Raw genomic sequence first — 23,043 nt, 5'->3', positions numbered from 1 at the left:
GTAATTCCGTGTAGGGATGGGGCAGTGGGGGGTGGCCTCTCCTAATATCGGAAAAAGCGTGGTTAGCACACAACATGTAGCATGGCCAAGCAGAGTAAAAGTCACCAAGATGTTTACAGTCCAGTTTACATTTCCAGAGTGAACAATGTCAATGGTAAATTGACTGGTAATTTGAGCCTCTGTAACATGCAACTTGTAGATGGTCCCCAACTTCGACTCACTATGAGCCGGCCGGCAGAATGAGTCGGCGTGTTTCATCTCAGCTTTTGGCTGGATACAAATCTTTGGCGAGTCCACCGTGCCTGTACTGTTTTTGAAGAAGTGTTTCTTTGCTATAGGGCGTAATTCCACCTTTGATGTTCGCCATGGGGCGCAATAATTCCTCGTGAGTGTCTTTGTTGTCATTAGTGGGTGGCGGGGGTGGGGGGTGTCTGGGGGCTTGGAGGCCTGGGGGCGGCTGGGGCTGGGTTGGGGTGGATGGGGAGCGGGGGGGTTGTGGGGGTTGCGTTGGCTGTGGACCGGTGGGGTGCCTGGCGGGCCTGCAGTGCCTCGTCCTGCTGCGTTGGGTTGGGGACGCGGGCCGTGTTGGGGTGGGGGGCGCTCCTGCTCCTGGGTTTGCTCTCCGGCCGGTGGCCCCTGCGGGGCCCGGGGGTTGTCGCTTGGCTCTGCCGTGGCCTGGGGGGCCCTGAGGTGTTGCACTTGCTCTGTCCTGGCAGGGGTCGACGGCTCCCCTCTTTGGTGGAGATTTTCATGCATGCCAGATCCACCACACCAGCATCTATCGAAACTCAGACACAATCTGCTTCTTCCTCAGGTCATTGAATCGGTGGAGGCTGGTGTCTGTGGATCTCACTCTGCTTCGTTTGTCCTTCCTTCCTTTCCTCAGTCTCTCCTTTGGTCTCTTGAGGTCTCCCTGATTTGTTGGAATTTAGATGTTTCTGGGGTTGGTGAAGAACTCTGGTTGGTGGCCCGGTGGGTGGTGTCTGGTCGGTGCTGGATTTCACTTTCCTTTGTTTTCTTTGGTCCTTCCTCGGGTCTCCTGACGGCGGTGTTCGGTTTAGGTGAACGGTATGGGATTTTTTATATAGTTTTTTGGTGAACTAACGAATACACACACACTCGCACGCACATACACGTAAAAAAAAAAAAAAGAAAGAAAGAAAACATCAGTGTGACCTACAAAATAGGTCAAACAGTTGATAAATCAGTGGCCAATGCTATGGTGAATTGGTGCGTGGCCTACGGATGCTGTAATCGCTCAAAGAGAGATTCGATCATTCTTCCGGCTACCAGCAGTGATTCTAAACCAGGCGGAAGACAGTAAGGAGTTAAGTGAAAGCACGGTGGCTAGCGAACCTACAACGGGACTGCTATGCACTCACATTAAGTACGGGGATATGCTCAGATCATTTTATATCAGGTAGTTTTTATCTTTTTCACAGGTGGGTCATAACATTAACCTCTGATTGTAAATTCCAGGCAGACGTGATAAATGTGCCATATTATATTTAGTAAAACAATCATTCATCTATTTTTTTTGCACAAGTATTCAAGTAATTTTGAACAAAAAGTTAACGAGTTAAACACGATTATCACAACACTTTAACTCAGGCTTGATCTCTGCTGAGGAATCTGTTGCAAACATGCGGTCCCTTTTTTAACAGCTAGCAAGCTAAGATTGCTTAAAGACTTCGATATAAATACAGCTAGACAAATATATCCGGACACAAACGATTTAATGAATGACAATTGACACCATGAAAGTAGTGATCGACATACTGTTTCAACCAAAAACAACATAACTTGGCTTCCACTTTTACCTTGCCCTCCAACCAACTCCATTTTTTTTGTAGCTCGCGTCTCTAAACGGCTGGTTCCAATGAGTGTTGCTGTTCATCTCCTTGTTTGTGGACAGCAAATGAACATCATTAGACAGTTGGACATGTTCGTGCATTACAAAGTTCAGAGAATTATTTTCCTGAAATTTTACCCAAAAAACAGATATTACTAACGTTTTTTTTTTTTTGAGAATTATTTAGTCTAACTACCAAGGTAATGTTTCATGTTTACAAGTGATTGTCATAAGTGCATTCATCAGTGCATCTCAGAGAGACGATTATTTGTGTGTGTGTGTGTGTGTGTGGGGGGGGGGTGTCTTAGTTTTGGAGGCCTTCTGATTCTTAAAGTTTATATAAATTACGTGCCTTGAGCTTTCCTTTTCAAGAGTTTACCTGCCCATTCCCCTATTTCTGAGTGCTAACTTTGTATGGCAGCCCTGGCTCTTCTATGCTTAGCCACTAATTCGGGGAACTGCTTGTTGTAAAGAATATCTGTATGTTGCAGTTCTGGTGTTATTAGTCTCTCACATTTAGTTTTGGTTTGTGCGTCTATGTGTGGATTGAGGTTGTAGCCCTGGATGACAGCCGCTCCATACTGGAACGGCATTAGTCTAGTTTCTTTTACCTGGCGTGGGTCAACTGGCCCGCCATCTATGAGACAGGTTTTAGCTAATTGAGCCTGTAATCTCTTCAACTGAGCAACTTCAACTTTTATCTGCTCTCGTCCTATAAGAGAATCAACTTTGTTCCAGAAAGTCCTGTTGAAATGCACGTAGATCCTCCAGTCTAGAGCATTCCACCTCTTGATTTTTTCTGCAGAGGAAGGTAAAACTTGGTGACGCGTGCGTTCATTGCGGCTGTTCATCTTAAAGGAAGCCACGTCCTCCAGGGACCAGCAAAGACTGTGTTTGAGTAAGATCATAGATTCGTCAAAGTATTCTGAAATAAGAATGAGGTGGAAGTCCTGTTCAATTCCAGCAATCGTCCTGTTAGTTCTTGCCTCAAAGTCTTCAGCATCTACGGAAACATCATTGTCAAATCCAAAGTCAAAGGACAAAATATTGTGGGCATAATTGTTGAAAAGAATTGATGAGTTGTAGCTTGGGGGTCTGTTGTCTAGGAAGTCATCCAGACTTTTAGTTTTGCAGAAGGCTGGGATGCTCTTGTAGTAAATAAAGATGGACTCCATCATGGCCACTGGATTTCTCATGATGGAGAAGTAGAATGTGTCTGCAGGCATCACCTTTGCCACCTGCGACATGAAAATAAAAATTTCAATGGGACATAATTTATCATTATCAGGTTTTGAAGTCTCAGAGAGTTTACACATCCATCCATTCATTTTCGTAACCACTTGTCCTCACAAGGGTCGCTGGAGCCTATCCCAGCTGGCTTCGGGCAGTAGGTGGGGTACAGCCTGAACTGGTCGCCAGCCAATCCAGGGAGTTTACACAAGTTTCAGAGAAAATGTTTCAAAAGCCAACACACACGCACGCACGCACGCACGCACACACACACACACAGATCTTGTATGAAATTGGATGGCGTGTGTTGTCTTTTAAAACTGTGAAAATCTGTCTAGGGAAAGCACTACACACACATGATCAAGGTTATTTTAGTTAATTAAATGTAACAAAAAAAAAACTAAAAAAAAATTCAAAAAACTATTTCGTTAATGAAATAAAATAAAAATTTTAATGTTTCTGAAAAAAAAACACAAAATAACAACAAACCTAATTTTATGTTTACAAAAATAACTAACTATAATTATAGCAACAATGTCCTTTATTTTAGTCTTTGGTAATTAATTTAATGCATGAGCCTTTGGGGATGATTTTAAGTATATTTATTTCGATATTAATATATAATAAGGACGTTTGAAAGTGTCACACAGAAGTGACGTCATCTAGCAGCAGCCAATAGAAAAGCACCTTTGGCTCAGCTCCCCTCTTTGGTGGAGGTTTTCAAGAATGCCAGATCCACCACACCAGCATCTATTGAAATTCAAACACAATCTGCTTCTTCCTCTGGTCATTGGTGGAAGCTGATGTCTGTGGATCTCACTCTGCTTCATCTATCCTTCCTTCCTTTCCCCAGTCTCTCCTTTGGTCTCCCTATTTTGTTGGCATTGAGATGTTTCTGGGGTTGGTGAAAGACTCTGGTTGGTAACCCGGTGTGTAGTAGGTGATGTCTGGTCGGTGCTGGATTTCACTTTCCTTTATTTTCTTTGATCCTTCCTCGGGTCTCCTGACAACCTCACGACTCTAGCTGGATTCTGAGTTCGGTTTAGGTGAACTGTATGGGATTTTTAATAGGTTTTAGGTGAATTAAGGAGTACACACTCACATGCACGCACACATGCACACACACGCACACGCACATGCACATACTTACGCACATACAAAATAAATAAATAAATTTAAATTTAAATTAAAAAATAAAAGTTAAAAGAGAGAGAGAGAGAGAGCAATGATGATGACATGTCGAATTGGTAAAATTACCGAATTAACAATACTGAGCTCTCTCAAGAAAAAAAAAAAAGGAAAAGAAAGAAGAAAAAAATTAAATACCTGCAAACCAAATCTAATCTTTCTGTAGTCCGTTTTCTGACATTATGTGTCATGGTCAAATCAAAATAAACTACAACTCTCCATCCATCCTTTCATTTTCTTAACTCCTTATCTAGTTCAGGGTTATGGGGAACATAAAGCATCTGCATGTTTCCAAAAGGCTTGGATTATATTCCAGTCTGTCACAGGGCGACAAAGCTACAATGACCCAGTGCGAATCGATCTGATGCACGCTGCATGACAATCAGCAATGTGCACCAATACACTACCAGTAATCCAAATTTAACTGCTGTGGATGCTTTTAGCACAAGTTTAATGCTCTTAATTTCCATCACCGTAGATTGACTATGATTCTAGATGATAAATACATGGAGCAGCAAACAAATCTGTGATTACACACTCACCTCAGCTTTTCTGAACCTCATATGATTGCACATGATGTGGAACTCCTTCACTTTTCCGCTGCTGACACCTTCCACAAAATGTGAAGCAAAGAAGTGGGGATAAAACAGCTGTTTTTGTTTGTTGAGGGGAAGGGCAAAAGTCAAGTTACGACTTTCCCCAAAGCGGTAAAGGATATTTAGAATTGTGCTGCTTGCCGTCTTGTGCGTTTTGAGGAATACAATGTGTGACTTGGGCAGACACTTCCTTTCTGTATCAACTCGTGTGATGTTTTTCTTGAGAAAAGGAAAGAGAGCATTGGGGTGGTTACTGTGTTTGCCAGCACCCTCTGGAGTCAAAGAATCTTCAAGTGCAGTCGATACTCTAGTTAGTGGAGACTGATCATCGAGGCCCGCCCAGACATTACGCAGAAGCGGGAACATGTATCCACTGCCAGCTGTGAATTTCCCTTTTGGGAGCTCGTCATACCTGAAAGAAATCACATGCAATATGAATGGTGTCAAATGTTGTACACTTGTACAGTTGAAAATGGTAAATGTGATCATGATATATAGAGCATATTCCCAATTATACACTGATAAAAAAAAAAATAATAATTTAAATGGTCTTTACTAACAAGATTTCCTGTTAGATTTGTAACGAATATTGCCAGTCACCCTCAATTTATTTTCTTTTTCCCTTCCCTCAACATTTCACTCTTGGAAATATACGCAAGGTCAACCTGGGGTGGGGGTTGAGAAGTCTCCGCTCTCCCCCTTTCCACCTCAGCCAGAGACAGCCAACAGGGATTACACCACCGGTCAACCACTGGCCATGTCACCAGAATGTGAATGTTTGCTTTTCACCAGCCAGAACCATGAGTTTATGGCACCAAAGTATTTTATCGGAAAGCTCCATCTCCACCCCTACCGAGTTTGTTTGTTAAAGTCATAAACAAAATGAATTAAATGGTCCTTTGGAATCCTGGTCAGTACACGTGACGAGTGCCTTCAATTGGTGACGATCGGAACTGCCCTCACATGAAACACCTATAATCCCCAAAGCAATCTTATACATTTCACATAAGAAATTCATCACATACAAGTTAAATTATGCACAACTGAATGTTTCACATCATGTATGTTTTTGGAAAAGAATGTCATATGTATTTCAACAGGAAGGATTCATTACTTAGTTACTCCGGAAAGAACGAAATGATCTCATGATGCGTTGTTAGTTGATATGTGTAACGATAACATGTTTTGCTTGTAAGAACTTGACTTGCCAGCCTGACCAAATTTATTTCTTAATTATTAATTCTTTAAATAATTTTCTGTTTTAAAGTCTCGGATGTGGGTCGAGCCAAAAGAGAGACGGATCGGCCCCTTTTGTTTTTTTTGTTTTTGTTTTTTTCTCTGGAGAGCTCAGTATTGTTCATTCGGTAATTTTTCCGATTTGACATGTCATCATCATTGCTTTTTTTTTTTTATCTCTTTTTGTAATTAATTTTTTTATTTTGTATGTGGGTGAGTATGTGTATGTGCATGTGCGTGTGTGTGCGTGTGCGTGTGTGTGAGTGTGTATTCATTAGTTCACCTAAAACCTATTAAAAAATCCCATACCGTTCACCTAAACCGAACACTTCAGAATCCAGCCAGAGTCGTGAGGCCGTCAGGAGACCCGAGGAAGGACCAAAGAAAAGAAAGGAAAATTAAATCCAGCACCGACCAGACACCACCCACCACCCACCGGGCCACCAACCAGAGTCCTTCACCAACCCCAGAAACATCTATAAATTCCAACAAATCAGGGAGACCTCAAGAGACCAAATGAGAGACTGTGGAAAGGAAGGAAGGACAGACGAAGCAGAGTGAGATCCACAGCCCCAGCCTCCACCGATTCAACGTCCAGAGGAAGAAGCAGATTGTGTCTGAGTTTCGATAGATGCTGGTGTGGTGGATCTGGCATGCATGAAAATCTCCACCAAAGAGGGGAGCCGTCGACCCCTGCCAGGACAGAGCAAGCGCAACACCTCAGGGCCCCCCAGGCCACGGCAGAGCCAAGGGACAACCCCCGGGCCCCGCAGGGGCCACCGGCCGGAGAGCAAACTCAGGAGCAGGAGCGCCCCCCACCCCAACACGGCCCGCGCCCCCAACCCAACGCAGCAGGACAGGGCACTGCAGGCCCGCCAGGCACCCCACCGGTCCACAGCCCCCGCTCCCCCGACGACCCCCCCGGCCCCCATCCACCCCAACCCAGCCCCAGACACCCCCCCTCCCCCACACCAGCACTCCCCCACCCAGCCAGCCCCACACCCCCAAACCCCACCCAGTGAATATACAAGTGTGTGTGTGTGGTGCTTTAAAATTGGGAGCAAGTGAGCCGGCGCAGAGGGAAATGATATCCCCACGCTCCGATCCACCTGCCTCCCAGTCATGTCAGTGAGTGTATGTGGTGCATTAAAAAAATAAATAGGGGGGGGACAGGGACAGGGGATCGCAGCACTGCTCTATACTGCGGTCTGCCCCAATCGATGGCCCCCCCCTTCGACCCCCCCAGTTGTGTGGTGCATAAACTCTTTGACCGCCAAAAACGTTTAATAACGTTTAGTAAAATCCAAATGAGTGCCGCCAAAAACATTAAAAGACGTTAACTATGTTTTTTTAAATGGAAACGGGTGGAGGAAAGCCTTGGCCAGCTGTGCTCAAAGTATCAAGCAGATCGAGTTAGTATAGTGACTATTTATGGGCACTAGATGGCAGTGATGACTCTCTTTGAAAAAGATCGGGTAGGAGTCAGTAGTAGAAGACGTGAATTGGAGCTAGAGTGTTGAGGGGAGAATGGCTGAGGAAGCGAAAATGGCGACCGGTTGCAAGCCTTTTTTTCAAAGACGAAAAGCATCGACCAGTGCTAAAGAGCACATTGATGATGATGATGATGGTGACTCCGAGGTTGACGCCGAAGTTGAAGCGTTGACGTGGCGGCTTCGACCACGTCATAAAGCCTCACTGGCTAGCGATGCTAACGCCGGAAAACGTGGTGCACAACCGAGCACTTCTGCACAGGCGGACGTTCAATCGGACGATGAAGAGTACCCTGAGTCCAATGCATATTCATCGGAGGAGTGGGTACAGTCTGATCACGGAGAAGACACTGGTTCTGGACTACAATGCCACCATGAATGGAGTGGATAAGATGGATCAGAACATCTCTTACCACCCATTCACGCGGAAAAAAACATTGAAATTGCACATGTGTTGCCTATCTATTTCAAATATGCATGTTCAATGCATATATTGCACAGTTGCACACATTTGTAAATAGTTTGATAAATTGTTTTGTCAAATTGTTACACTGTTGAATGTAAATAAACTTATTTTGCTATCAAAAAACACTTTTTCATTGTTGGTGGTAGTGTTTTATAGAAGTAAAGCACTGTTTAGGTGTTTGTGGCATCATTCATGGAAAAAAAAAGTGTCAAATTCACTAGAGTGCATGAAATAATATCGTTTCACAAAAAGCTTGATTTCTACGTATTTTGGTCAGAAACAGCATTTGGGTGAAACTAACCTATTTTCTATTGTTGATTACTGAAAAACTGAATGAGGTAGAAACAAACTTTTTTTTTCTGATGAAAGATGAATCTTTGATGAATCAATCTTTCATTTGGTAGTATCTGTGTTTCCATAGTCCAAACACAACATTTTCTGTGGACCTTGAAAGATCAGTCAAAATGCTCTAAATCAGCTGGCTGCCACCCACATGTTCTCTTTTCTGAAAATGGTTGGCAGTCAAAGAGTTAAAATTGGAGGGCAGTTGTAGGGCGAAGGCGGTGTCTCCACCTTACCCCCCCCCCCCCCAAAGTATATGTGCCCTATATGTCTATAAACAAAGTGTATTGTGCACAACTAGTGCAGTGAGTTAAGAGGAGCGACCAGCGGGCCCCCCCCCCCCCAATCGGGTGGGGGCAGGAGGCGCACCCGCCCCCCTAACCCCCACCCACCCCACTGGGACCCCCGGCGGACATATGGGACTAGCCCGGCGGGGCGATAGGGCTCGCCCCCCGGATACTGGGGCCCGCCCGAGGTGCCAGGAGGTCCACCGGAGGCGGGCACAACACCAAAACCACCCACCCACCCGGCCTCTGGAGCCCCCAGACCCAGGCCACGGATGGAGCCCCCGGCCCAGGGGAGGGGGAGGAAGGTGGACAGGGGAGGGGGAAGGGACAGGGGAAGGAGACGACAAGAAGGGCAAGGGGCAGCGGCAGGGCCGCAGAGAGAGGGGGAGAGGAGGAGGAAGGGTGACGAGGGAGTAGGGACAGGGAGGCGGAGGACGGGCGGGGAGAGGCAAGGAGGGAGAGGCAGCAAGGGGGAGGAAGGGGGAGGGGAGAGGGAACCACAGGGCACCCCAGCGGCCTACAGGCCCCGAACCGCGTCGCCGGACCCGGAGTGACGGACCACGCCGGGGCGGCGCTGCCCCGGACACCAGGGAGAGCCCCGTAACGCAGTAATATTTACAGCACATACATTGCAGCCACAATACAACCTTACAGCCTTGCATGTTACATCGAATGTCCAAACAGAATTAGAGCCAGACAATGTTGACATTCTTACAGGAACAGCAATACAGGTGAATAAACAAGAGTTAATCTTGGCAGTCTCAGCAAGTAATCTTATGCTATATTTACATTATTCAAATCATAAGAACTCCAGTTTTGAGTTAATTAGTAATATGTTACAATAATTTCATTTGCGTCAGACATAATGCACAATTTAATGATGTGAGTTACTGATTGTAGTTTTAGTCTCTCAAACTCCGTCTATTCTTCCACTCTCTTAACGATCCGTATTTTCTTTTGAGCAGATGAGTTTTATTTTGTTTGAATGAAAATACGACAGTCTTTTGTCCACGTGTTCTTGATAAGTCCATTCTTTCTCAGTTGTCGCGCCCTTTTCGTTTAGTTAACAGTGTTTATGGGAATTCTTATTACTTGAGCCATTCATACTACACACGATGTGACTGTTATGCTAAAAGCAGCAGTACTTCAACATGTTTTAAGTGTTGCTATCAAAATATTTGTTAAAGGGTTATTAGTGCACGCAAAATTAGTGCACCTTTAAAAAAAATTGCCTCATTATGTAAGTGGAATAGGTTCAATTCGAAGGTCTCTGGCGTGCCTAACCCTCCATCAAATGTGACGTCACCAAAAAGTATTTTGCCACCTGCTAAATTTGTTGTGATGTTACTATGCAGCTCATTTCTGTACCAATGACTTAGAAGCTAGGTTGGCCAAAAATGCGCCATTTCTTTCTCTTTGGCAAATCACATCCATTCCATCAACATTATGATCGCAATTAAATTGACAAACAACATTCATTCATTCATTATTTTAGTATTCAATCCAGATTGGTAATTTAACATCACCTGATTTGGCGGGCAACCAATGTCTGAATAGCAACGCAGACCACTAGGATGATGATCAACATCCACAAAAGGTGATGATTTCTGCACAATGTCTTACACCTGCAGGGGAAATCACAAAATAAAATTAGAACAAGGCTTGTATTGTTAATCCGTCAGTTGTCTGTCCAATAGATTTTTTTTTAAATTCCAGATCTGTTTTGTAATAAATTACTTTTTTTTGTTTTTTTGTTTAACATATGAGGTAAATAAACTTGGCTGCCTGCCTAAGCTGGTAGTTGAGCCGACAGCTCTCGTGGTTATGTGGCTTCTTTTTGTTATTTTATAGCAGGAAATGAGCCGCGAATCATATATGTGAAACAGTAAACGCTTTTCCGTCTTTACGCTGGGAGAAATTTCGTCAGAGTACTGCTCTTTGGATGGGACTGAAACGTTGCTTGCAAAAGCAGCACAGCTTGAATGAAGGCATTATTGATTATTAAATTAAGACTTTGACATGACTAATAGCGTTGATGCAAATGTTTTTTGCACAAATAATTGTAACTGTACCGACTGTTTCAATGTCACTTAAGGACAGCTATCAGTAGTGTCATATAATGACACAAATAAAAAATTGTGTAAGAAAGAGAGTAAGAATGTGCCAATATTTGCCAAAGGCAAAGAAAGATACTAAGATGTCAGATACTAAGAGCGCAATGAATACAGTGTACAAATTCCCCACTACCGGCAACATGACAAGCAAACAAGAGGTGAGGGACTCAAGTCACATGACTTGGTAATTTTAGGGCTTGTGATTTTCCTCACTTCAACGTGACATGAGTTACAACAGTAACGATACAGTGCCCTAATAGACCGCTGGCTGGCTATTGGGTAATTTCACCAGCGGCAAGCGGTCATAATAAACTATTATTGCAGTACATGCCCAAGCTCTTCAATAAAATCGTGTCCTCTATTCACTTTAATAAATGGAGGGCAACAATGCTTCAGGGTATCCAAAGGTTATGCCAAATAATTAAATAATCGGAGTACCATTCTGACATGACATGTCAAGGAAGCTGAAACATACTCAACATAACACGCTAAGCCTAACTTCAAAATAAAGTTGACCAAATACAGTAATTAGTAATACATTGACAGCAATGCAAATAGCCTTAGGACACTTTTACTTTGAAGTTTGCCAACGTCGTGGCGTGATGGTTAGCTTGACTTCCCTTTAGACGTTTCTTTGCTTGACATTGTAGTTGCGACCAACATCAACACAACGCTATCCCGAACTCATGTTCAATCGCTAATTTAGGACGCTAAGAAACCGCTAATTAATTACGCCGTCATTGTACGGCAGAAGTCTCTGACGTGAGTGGCTAGCGGCTAGCTGTTAGCATGACCAATGTGCATGAGTGTCTGGCTGCCAGCTGGTAAGTAAGTTTGACAGCTGGGGTCCATTTCACAAAGCATGTTCAACAAACACCAAGACTAACCCTGAACAACGAGTAAATTGAGAGAGGAAACTGCGTTTTCGGTTCCAGGACAGCTGATTTGAGGTAGTTATATCAACGCAGAGTTGTTTCACCTGGCGTTGCCACTACACTAAAAAGTCCACATCAATGGAGCCCCGATTGGTCGAGTCACCATGGCAATGGGGAAGCACAGTGTGCGGCGGCGCCCTCTGCTTCATATGGCGAATTTGAACATGTCTTTAGAAAAAAAGTGCAGAGCCTATCGCGAGGTGCTGTGACTATCGCCAGACCTACAGCGAGACCGGGAATACCCAACATGGCGGCGCCCTGCTGCTAAAATAGAACTAGCTCTATTATGCTAAACCAAATACGAATTTAACCACCATATCACTTGGCTTTTCTCTTCTCTCTTTCATCCGGCAGATTTGGAATACCACCCATCGTGGAGGACTTCGTTCTAATTGGCATTGGTGGAACTAAACTTTGTTTGATTATTAGATGTATACATATACTGTATATGTGGTTATAAAACCTAAAATATGAATACTCATGTATAGGCTATATTACAAATATAATATTAATACATAACTATATCTAAAATATATTTAAACAAAAAATCTCGCTTAGGTTACCAGTTACTGGTGTATTGTTACATGTTTAATCCCCCGCTAATTTCCTTCACTTTCACCTCTCTCCCCGTTTTTTCACTGTTATATTCACTTACACGTTACCTCTAATTTCACACAAATTACATAAACCACCTAACCACTTTGATTCTATCCTATAACATGCCAATATTAACAAGTAGCCTATACAGATTTATATACATAGGACTGAGTTAATATTGTTTGTATGCATAAATTAGTTCTGGTTTCCTGGAATGTTTGTGGCGCTCGCTAACAGGCAAAAATAATAAAAATTTTAGACCATCTCTTAAAATTAAAAGCAGATGTCTCTTACAAGAAACCCACCTACAAAAATCTGAAGAAAAATGACTATTAAAGGGACAACTGGTGAATGCACACAATCACCAGAAGAATTTAATCAAATGTTTTTTAACTATTATCGCAACCTATACTCAGAAACTAACAAGCCTACCCCTGAGCATATTGAGGCATTCCTCAGTAGCTTAAATATACCTCAGTTAACTACTGAATATAAAGATATGTTAGATGCGCCACTTACTATAAACGAGCTGTACAGTGCTCTAGATATTATGCCTAATGGCAGAGCACCTGGCACGGATGGTTATCCGGCTATATTTTTTAATCACTTTTGGTTAATGCTTGCTCCATTATTTTTAAGAGTGGTAACAGAAATTAAAATTAATGGTTACATACGTCCACACATGAATACAGCAGCAATTAAACTTTTATTAAAGCCAGAAAAAGACCCCAACCTTCTATCAAGTTACCGTCAGATTTCACTAATTAACACTGATATTAAAATTATCGCTAAGGCTTTCACATCTAGACTAGAAACAGTAATCTCGACAATCATTCATAGCGACCAAACAGGCTTTATCAAAGGTCGTCACTCTACTAATAATATAAGGAGGCTCTTTAACCTTATTAGCATGTCACAGCAGCATGATAAAAAAGCAGTTATTATATCGTTGGATGCAGAAAAAGCCTTCGACAAAGTTAACTGGTCCTTCCTCTTTGCTGTTTTACATAAATTTGGCTTTAGGAAGTCATCTATTCACTGGGTGTCAGTATTATATGATTCTCCTAAAGTTACTACTAATGGGATTATATCTCAGAGTTTTACTCTACAGAGAGGCACAAGACAGGGATGCTCACTGTCCCCTTAATTATTTGCAATATTTATTGAGCCGCTTGCATTAGCTATACGCCAGGAAAGAACGATTCAAGGAATTCACTCTGGGGTAACAGAACACAAAATTAATCTATATGCCGATGATATTTTACTTTATTTAGAAAAGCCTGCTATTTCGTTAGGGGAAGTATTTAACTTAATAACTAAATTCTCACATTTATCAGATTATTCTATTAACTCTACCTATTACAGAAAATTCATGGAACCCTGCAAGCCAGGACCCCCACTACTCATTTCCTATAGGTAATTTAAAATACTTAGGCATAAAAATCTCACCTAAATTAACTGATTTAATTCATTTAAACTTTACTCCACTTCTGGATAGCATTTATAGTGACTTGGAGCGCTGGAATAATTTTCCTATTTCTCTAATAGGACGAATAGCCACCATTAAAATAAAACTTTTACCCAAAATAAACTATTTTTTTCTCAATAATTAAATTTAAACCTACGTCTAACTGGTTCCAGTTGTTGGACTCGGCCGTTACAAAATTTTACTGGAATAAAAAAAAAAAGCAAAGATTAGTCTATCTACTCTTCAGAAAAGTAAATCCAAAGGAGGTCGAGAGGCACCAAATTTTATGCACTACTATATAGCTAATATAGCTAACTAGCTACAATATATCATTCTATGGGCACAACCCAACAGATATACTAACTGTTGGCTGGAACTAGAACAGAAGGATTGTAATAACCTCAGACTTTTAGATTTACTCTTTATTACAACATCGATTAAGTGACACAATTGTTTTAAAAACCCAATGATTTCCGCCACCCTGACCGCCTGGTGGAAGGCACTAGAAATTACGAAAAGCCCAATTGGAGCCCTGCGGGCTTTCTCCCATCTGGCATAACCCCGACTTTCAACTTAACAACCAATCGTTGTATTTAGGTGTGTGGGAGCAGAAAGGAATTACACATCTCCACAATCTTTTCTCAGATAATATGTTTATATCATATACATCATTGCTCCAAAAATACAAAATAAAAACAGATTTTTTTTTCATTATCTGCAAGTTAAAAGTATGATAAAGAAACAAATTCCAACACTTCGGGGTAAGCTCCAACCGCCTGTTTTAGGTAAAGATATTACAAACCTTTCTCCGACAACAACAAAAAACTTCTCAAAAATATATAAGTTACTTTCGTATACTGGTAAAATGTATTTACCCATCTCGAAATGGGAGACAGACTTGTCTATAGCTCCGGAATCTGACTTTTGGATTCAAGTTTGTGTAACGTATTTAAAATGACAAAACACACACATTTACAACTTATCCAATATAAAATTATTCATAGAACATACATTACTCAATATATGATGAAGAAAATGGGACTCTCAGACTCCGACATTTGTCTCCAGTGTTTACAAAACACTACAGACACTTATTTTCATGCTTTATGGTTATGCACTCCGGTTATGTATTTCTGGACTAAAGTCTTAGAAAAACTTTCCGCTATCTTGGACTGTAGGATACCTTTATCTCCAAACTTGTGTTTGCTAGGTGACCTAACAACAACTGATTTACCGCGTAAACAATTTCAATCTACACTTAAGTAAGTAAGTCTAGCCCTTACTATCGCTAAAAAAACAATTCTTGTAAACTGGAAAAAGAAACAAACTCTGAATATCGCCCAATGGTCTAGCCTCCTCAAAAATCACATTTTAATGGAAAAAAATATCTGCCTCGAATAAAAACCAAATATCAAAATTTATAGAAACATGTTCTACGTATATAGAGTATACGTTGAATCGGTGGGTAGCTGGGTGGGGTTGTGCTGGGGGTGGGGACCTGGGAGCGGCTCGGGCTGGGTTGTGGTGGGGGGCCGGTGTGGTGCCTGGCGGGCCTGCTGTTCTCCGATCTGCTGCGTTGGGCTTGGGGCGCGGGCCGTGTTGGGGTTGGGGGGCTCTCCTGGGTTTGCTCTCCGGCCGGTGGCCCCTGTGGGGCCCGGGCGTTGTGCCTTGGCTCTGCCGTGGCCTGGGGGTTCCTGGGGGGTTGTGCTTGCGCTGTCCTGGCCGGGGTCGACGGCTCCCCTCTTTGGTGGAGGTTTTCATGCATGCGAGATCCACCACACCAGCATCTATTGAAATTCAAACACAATCTGCTTCTTCCTCTGGTCGTTGAATACAGGCTGGTGTCTGTGGATCTCACTCTGCTTCATCTGTCCTTCCTTCCTTTCCCCAGTCTTTCCTTTGGTCTCTTGAGGTCTCCCTAATTTGTTGGAATTTAGATATTTCTGGGGTTGGTGAAAGATTCTGGTTGGTAACCCGGTGGGTAGTCTGGTCGGTGCTGGATTTCACTTTCCTTTCTTTTCTTTGATCCTTCCTCGGGTCTCCTGACAACCTCACGACTCTAGCTGGATTCTGAAGTATTCGGTTTAGGTGAACGGTATGGGATTTTTAATAGGTTTTAGGTGAATTAATGAGTACACACTCACACGCACACACATGCACACACACACTCGCACATGCACATACTCACGCGCATACAACAAAAAAAAAAAAGAGAAGAAAAAAAAAGAGAGAGCAATGATGATGACATGTCGAATCGGTAAGATTACCGAATGAACAATACTGAGCTTTCTCAAGAAAAAAAAGAAAAATTAAAAAGAAGAAAAGTGCAACACTGCAGCGGATCCAACCCAAATCACGACAAAAGCGATGTAGCTATAGAGCCATGGCCGTCACTTCCTCCATGTAGACAGTTTGTTATTGTTGCATGAGAAATGGCCGTTTGCCCCGGGTAATGAGCTATCACACGACATGCGGCGCACATCATCGTTCAAATCCGTTCTATCCATCTGAAGCATACACGAGTTGTAAACGCACACAACGCCAACATCAAATGTCTGATCCCAACCGATGAAAGCAGAGAGATGTTTTTAAAATAATCTTAACCCTGCACTCTTAACTTTATTCTTAGCATCTTCTGTAAACAACCATCTCGCAAAGGACATTTCATGAGTACTACTTACAAGAATTACGAAATTTCGCGAGACGGAACATTACGAGAATTACGCCTCAGAAGAAAACACTCTTCAATGGAAATTGTATTTTTCTTCAATATATCTTCTCATATATGTGTGCTTATTGTTTTGTTTTGTTTTTTTAACCTAAGAAACTTGGGACACTGATTCTAGTGACTCTCCCAGCTTCCCGTTCTGTCTCCCACTGTTGGTCACACTTTTACGGCTGTAAGGCAGCAGCTTTCAGGGATTTTCATAACAAAATACGGACAATCCGTAACAGTTGGAACGTGGCAGCTCTGCAGAAGCGCCAACACCAGATGGAGACAAAGGCATGATAATTATCTTAAATGTAAACAATAACTGTGAACAAATCCCAGAATGGAATTTGTTTGATTTTACAAGTTCCACTGTATGCTCCTCCAACATGCTTCACTCTCCAGCACCCACAAGCCCACATGAACTTTTGCCCTGTGTCTCTGGAAATAAATGGCTTCAGGTGAGCAACTCTCATTTGAAGAATTCCAGACATCTTTTCCCTGTGAGCGTGTTTGTGCGCATGTGCTTATGCCAGTGTCTGCACTTTATTTTTTCTCCAACTTCAGCCAAGAGAAGTGATACTAAAAGAATCTTCAGTAGATTCAAACTGCTGGTTGCTCCTATGTAATCTGAGACAGGTCTGGATTTAAAAAATTTTAAAGGAACACTGACATTTTTATAGCTCACAAAAAGTCACAATCTCATCATAAACTGTAACTAAATATTATAATTGTTTCAATTAAATTATTTAAAAAAATAACGTCATATATTGTAGAACGTAATTAAATGCAAAAATTAATTAATATCAGTTGACCAGTGTAGTATTATTTGTGCTATCAATACTTTAATGATAACTTTTTTTATTTTACAGTATTTTTTTTAGACTCATCTGAAATAATTCTGTTTAAATGAGCCGTGGCTTAAAAGATGACATTGAATAAAGTAGTGGACAGTGGACACATAGCCACAAACCACCAGTTTGTTTTCTGATGATAAATGATAAGTCATACTTTCGTAAATTTGTAAAAACATGGACTGCTCTGTTTGTGAAGACGTCATGAAAACAGAGAAGTCCACTTGCAATCGATTCAATGCCCAGAGAAAGAAATGAACTGAATGAAAGAAAATATCCAAAAGCATCTCATAGAAACTTACTTGCTTTTCATACATTTTGTTTTCATACACTAAAAATTGGCTCAGTAGTGACCTAAAGTTTGACATAAAGCTTTCCTTTAAATTTGAAGCATGCACAGTTTCAATAGTGAACTTCAGAAGGACGTTTTGAGAGTGCATTTAGGATAATACTGAAACAGAGTAGTAATTTAAGATAAATATTGGAGGACTCACAATGAGTGAGGGCTGATAGGCTGGTCCAGGAACCCTCTCCTCTGAGGGGTCAGCATCTCCTGCAAATCCCCGAGACAACTCCTGCTCAATCCAACCACCTTGTGCCGTCTGTCTCTGTGTTGTTGCACGATAGATCTCTCTCTCTCTCTCTCTCTCTCTCTCTCTCTCTCTCTCTCTCTCTCTCTCTCTCTCTCTCTCTCTCTCTCTCTCTCTCTCTCTCTCTCTCTCTCTCTCTCTCTCTCTCCCCCTCCCTCTCTCTGTCTGTCTGTCTGGACTCACTGTGAATTTGAATGCCCTTATATACTGTCAATGAGTCACGCCTACTAATAAGGGCAGCACACAAACTAGTGGGTGGTTAGCAAGTCTGCTTCACAAGTTCTGCTCTGCTAAATTGCCCATAGATCGTGAATGATTGTTTGTCGACATGTGTCAGACAATTGGCTGGCGACCAGTCCAGGGTGCACCCTACTTCTTGCCTAAAATCCTTAATGAGGACAAGCGGAATATGCCTGTTTTCCACTGAATGAGAAGTTACTAAGGATAACACGGAGGCAATTCATAACTCAAAATACTCATATCTCAAATCCTCTTTTCCCATTGAAATGAACGGAAATGCCATTAATCCAGTACAGCCTTTCCCCAAACAACAAGATGACAAAAAAACGTGAAATTACATTGTATTTTGTAAAAACATAATAAAATAGTTAGCATTTTTTTGTCACATTGCATCAATTGAATGTGCATTGTGCAGACAAATGAAGATAGGCTACTGTTCATTGAGACAGCTCAACTCCTCTCTCAGCTAATCAGTACATCACTAATACAGAATTATTATTTTTTTTTCTTTTTTTCTTTTCTTTTTTTTTTCTTTAAGAGCTCAGTATTGTTCATTCGGAAATGTCATCATCATTGCTCTTTGTTTTTTTTTTTTTTTTTTTTTATATATATATATATATATATATATTATTTATTTTTTTTTGTGTGTGTGTGGGTGAGTATGCGTATGTGCGTGCGTGCGTGCGTGCGTGCGTGTATTTGTTAGCTCACCAGAAAACCTATTAGAAAAAATCTCATACCGTTCACCTAAACCGAACACCAGGAGACCCGAGGGGACCAAAGAAAACCAAGGAAGGTGAAATCCAGCACCGACCAGACACCCCCCACCAGAACTCCTCCCCAGCCCAAGAAACATCCAGACCCCAACAAATCCAAAAAACATAAAATTAGGGAGGCCTCAAGAGACCAAAGGAGAGACCGAGAAAAGGAAGGAAGGACAGACGAAGCCGCGTGAGATCCGCAGACACCAGCCTCCACCGATTCAATAACCTGAGGAGGAAACAGATTGTGTCTGAGTTTCGGTAGATGCTGGTGTGGTGGATCTGGCATGCATGAAAATCTCCACCAAAGAGGGGAGCCGTCGACCCCCGCCGGAACAGAGCAAGCGCAACACCTCAGGGCCCCCCAGGCCGCGGCAGCGCCAAAGGACGACCCCCGGGCCCCGCCAGGGCCACCGGCCGGAGAGCAAACCCAGGAGCAGGAGCGCCCCCCGCCCCAACACGGCCCGCGCCCCCTGCCCAACGCGATAGGGCTCGCCCCCCGGATACTGGGTCCCGCCCGAGGTGCCAGGACGCCCACCGGAGCGGGGCGGGCACGACACCAAACCCCAGCCACCCCCGCCGGCCCCCGTAGCACCGAGACCCGGGCCATGGATGGAGCCCCCGGCCCAGGGGAGGGGAAGGAAGGCGTACCGGGGAGGGGGAAGGGAGGGGGGAAGGGGACGACAAGAAGGGCAGGGGGCAGCGGCAGGGACGCAAGGAGAGGGGGAGAGGAGGAGGAAGGGTGACGAGGGAGAGGGGACAGGGAGGCGGAGGACGGGCGGGGAGAGGCGAGGAGGGAGAGGCAGCAAGGGGGAGGAAGGGGGAGGGGAGAGGGAACCACCGGGCACCCCGGCGGCCCACAGGCCCCGAACCGCGCCGGAACGGCGCCGCCCCCGACACCAGGGAAAGCCCCGCAACGCAGCACCCCCCAAGAGACCCAGGGAACGGCCAAGACGCAGCCGCCACCCAGCAGCCAACAGAGGGGCAGACCCGCCCACGCCCAGCCAGGGGGGACAGCACCCACAGAATTAACCCACTGGCATGCCGTGAATCCGAATATCAACCCCTGGTGCCCATCGGAGGTGAATCCGCTCGATCCCGCTGGCAGCAGCCGGGTTCCTGACTATAGAAACACAACCATTAGTTACAAATTGCCTAATACAGAAACATCAATGCAAGTTATAACGCTGCTGTGGCTCTCGCTAACAGGCAGAATTAAAATCCAAGTTTAGGTTAAAAAATTCTATATACGTAGACCATGTTTCTTTAAATTTTGACATTTGGTTTTTATTTGAGGCAGATATTTTTTCCATTAAAATATGATTTATGAGGAGGTTAGACCATTGGTCGATATTCAAAGTTTGTTTATTTTTCCAGTTAACAAGAATTGTTTTTTTTGCGATAGTAAGGGCTACAAGTATAGATTGAAATTGTTTATGTGGTAAGTCAATTGTTGTTAAGTCACCTAGCAAACACAAGTTTGGAGAGAACTAATACAGTATTTAATCATTCTATGTAAAGGATACAACTGATGTAACTGAGCTCATTTGCATACATTTGGCGGAGAAATTGCCCACCTCTATGCAAACGAGACTCATTGATAAACAGCATCTTATTCACTAACTCCAGCGCTAATAGCCACACGGAGTTTGAGGACGCAAACAACATATATGGAAGGCTGGTGTAAATTTGGCGCTTTCTCGATCCTGTGAAAGGCTCTCACGCAGAATTTCTGGTGATCTTGGCAGCAGTGACTGTGGTACGGAGAAGGCCAGGTAGAGCTGCCTGCCCACCTATTCATGCAGATCATGTACTGTACGTACTGTGCTATTCACCATGGTGAGAGAGAGGAGGAGGACATTTTGCGATGTAAGCCTACAAGACATACCGTAATACCACGAACGCCTCAGTCAATCAGCCCAGCCTTCATCATTTGCACATGACAGATGCAGAAAGACTCCAATATGCTATATGAAAATCCATCTCTACTGTATGCCCACATCAACCTCTTAAAATATAAAGATGCTTGCACCAATAATTGGTATTTTATGGACATTGAATGAATGAATAACGTCATGGTCGCCGTATTCCTCTCGCTCAATGAGGAAAACACTTTTGCACTTCCTCTGTCCAAACGCACTTGCTGATAATTTAATCTTTCTCGCAACTGTTACTATAATACTATAATCATAACTGAAACTATTTATTATTTGCATTGAATGGCCATTAATTTTTCACTATACGTTTTATATTTATATTTGTCCACATAGTTTCCGCATACCAAACGCAAATTCTAGTTTTTGCCTCCGCTTTTCCTGAGCCGACCTTAGACTTCTAATACCTAACCTACTATTACTATTATTGATTACTTATATTACTTATGAAATGCAGCAAATATTGACTACACATGTTCTTGCCACAAAACCTTTGCCATGTGTGTAAATCCGCGCTCCCAGCTGTGAAACTTTGTGGCCGTGTTTGCGCCAGTATACCATTAAAGCAATATCCTTAGTAAATAGGACGTTAACAAGGAGCAAACTGCGGGTGCATACATGCAGCAATTTTTGGCGCTGTCAGCGGACGCAACGCATTCTTAGTGGCTGCAATAGTGGCCACAGGATGTACGCTGCCACAGGTGGATCCAATGGCGGCCGCAGGACGTGCGACGCCGGAGAAGGAACTGAAGCTTGAGGCTGCATCTGCATAGGAGCAGGTGCTTGAAACGGCAGCTGCCAAGGAACAGGTACCTGAGGCTGCAGCTGCCGAGCATCAGGGGCTTTACTGCAGTGGCAGAGATGCGGAAGCTTGGGGATTTAGCGGCTTGGGGCTTTAGCGGCTGAAGAACAGGAGCTTGAGGCTGCAGGTGCATAGATGTGGGTGCTTGAAGCTGCAGCTGCCAAGGAACAGGTGCCTGAGGCTGCAGCTGCTGAGCATCAGGGGCTTAGGACTGCAGCGGCAGAGATGCGGAAGCTTGAGGCTGTAGCGGCTTGGGGCTGCAGCGGTTAAAGAACAGGTGCCTGAGGCTGCAGCTGCCAAGCATCAGGGGCTTGGGACCAAAGAAAACAAAGGAAAGTGAAATCCAGCACTGACCAGACACCACCCACCGGGCCACCCACCAGAATTCTTCCCCAACCCCAGAAACATCTCAATTCCAACAAATCCCAAAAAAATAAAATCAGGGAGACCTCAAGAGACCGAAGGAGAGACTGAGGAAAATAAGGAAGGACAGACGAAGCCGAGTGAGATCCACAGACACCATCCTCCACCGATTCAATGACCTGAGGAGGAAGCAGATTGTGTCTGAGTTTCGATAGATGCTGGTGTGGTGGATCTGGCATGCATGAAAATCTCCACCAAAGAGGGGAGCCGTCGACCCCTGCCAGGACAGAGCAAGCACCCCCCACCCCAACACGGCCCGCGCCCCCGACCCAACGTAGCAGGACGGGGCACTGCAGGCCCGCCAGGCACCCCACCGGCCCACAACCCCCGCACCCCCCACGACCCCCCGCCCCCCATCCACCCCCGCCATCCACCCCAACCCAGCCCCAGCTGCCCCCAGGTCCCCAAGCCCCCAGACACCCCCCAACCCAGCACCCCCCACCCCGCCACCCCCACCCCCCCCAACAAAGCCGCCCCCCCCGACCCCACCCCGACCAACCGGCAGCCCCCCAACCCCCGACCCCCAGCCCCCGGGGACCCCCGCACCCAGGCACCGGCGCCGAAGAGGGACCGGACAGCGGAGCGGAGAGGGTAGCCGCGCCCACCCCACCCCCCGCCGCGTGGAGGGACGGAACACCGGGGGCAGAAGGGGAGATGGGGGCACCGGATGACGGCCGATACCCCGGAACCCCAGGCCCAGCGGGGAAAGGCCCCGGTCGTCACCCCAGCGTTCTTTGTGGAAGTTAACCCCTGTTACTGAGTCCGCCAGCTCGCCGACTGGTGAACTCTACCCCTAAACCGTGAATGTGACCCCACCCAGTGTATATACAAGTGTGTGTGTGTGTGTGGTGCATTAAAATTAGGAGCAGGTGAACCGGAGCCGAGGGAAATTATATTCCCACGCTCCGATCTACCCGCCTCCCAAGCA

The 23,043-nt window shown here is 44.3% G+C and overlaps 1 protein-coding gene across 1 annotated transcript; it reads right to left on the bottom strand.

Annotated features, from left to right (window-relative positions):
- Positions 1-2,249: 2,249 nt before the first annotated feature.
- Positions 2,250-17,940, bottom strand: gal3st2 (galactose-3-O-sulfotransferase 2). The gene is made up of 4 exons (XM_086081078.1): positions 17,860-17,940; positions 10,214-10,312; positions 4,813-5,278; positions 2,250-3,090 (listed from the first exon to the last, which is right to left on the bottom strand). The coding sequence occupies exons 1-4, from the start codon at positions 17,913-17,915 to the stop codon at positions 2,257-2,259; spliced, it is 1,455 nt and encodes a 484-aa protein (XP_085937204.1). The 5' UTR covers positions 17,916-17,940; the 3' UTR covers positions 2,250-2,256.
- Positions 17,941-23,043: the final 5,103 nt, after the last annotated feature.

Source organism: Leptonotus elevatus, chromosome 7 (assembly GCF_054856555.1).
Source record: "Leptonotus elevatus isolate MCC_2025b chromosome 7, RoL_Lele_1.0, whole genome shotgun sequence".
Classification (NCBI taxonomy): domain Eukaryota; kingdom Metazoa; phylum Chordata; class Actinopteri; order Syngnathiformes; family Syngnathidae; genus Leptonotus; species Leptonotus elevatus.
The sequence above is the reverse complement of the archived record's forward strand: the minus strand, read 5'-3'. Positions and strand labels throughout refer to the sequence as shown.

What these genes read in the sequence shown, in the direction of transcription:
- gal3st2 (XM_086081078.1), bottom strand. Translation starts at nt 17,915, where the DNA reads ATGCTGACCCCTCAGAGGAGAGGGTTCCTGGACCAGCCTATCAGCCCT. An exon ending in CCTATCAGCCCTCACTCATT is followed by an intron (nt 10,313 to 17,859) that starts GTGAGTCCTCCA and finishes TTTCCCCTGCAG; the next exon opens with GTGTAAGACATTGTGCAGAA. An exon ending in TGAGGTTCAGAAAAGCTGAG is followed by an intron (nt 3,091 to 4,812) that starts GTGAGTGTGTAA and finishes TTCATGTCGCAG; the next exon opens with GTGGCAAAGGTGATGCCTGC.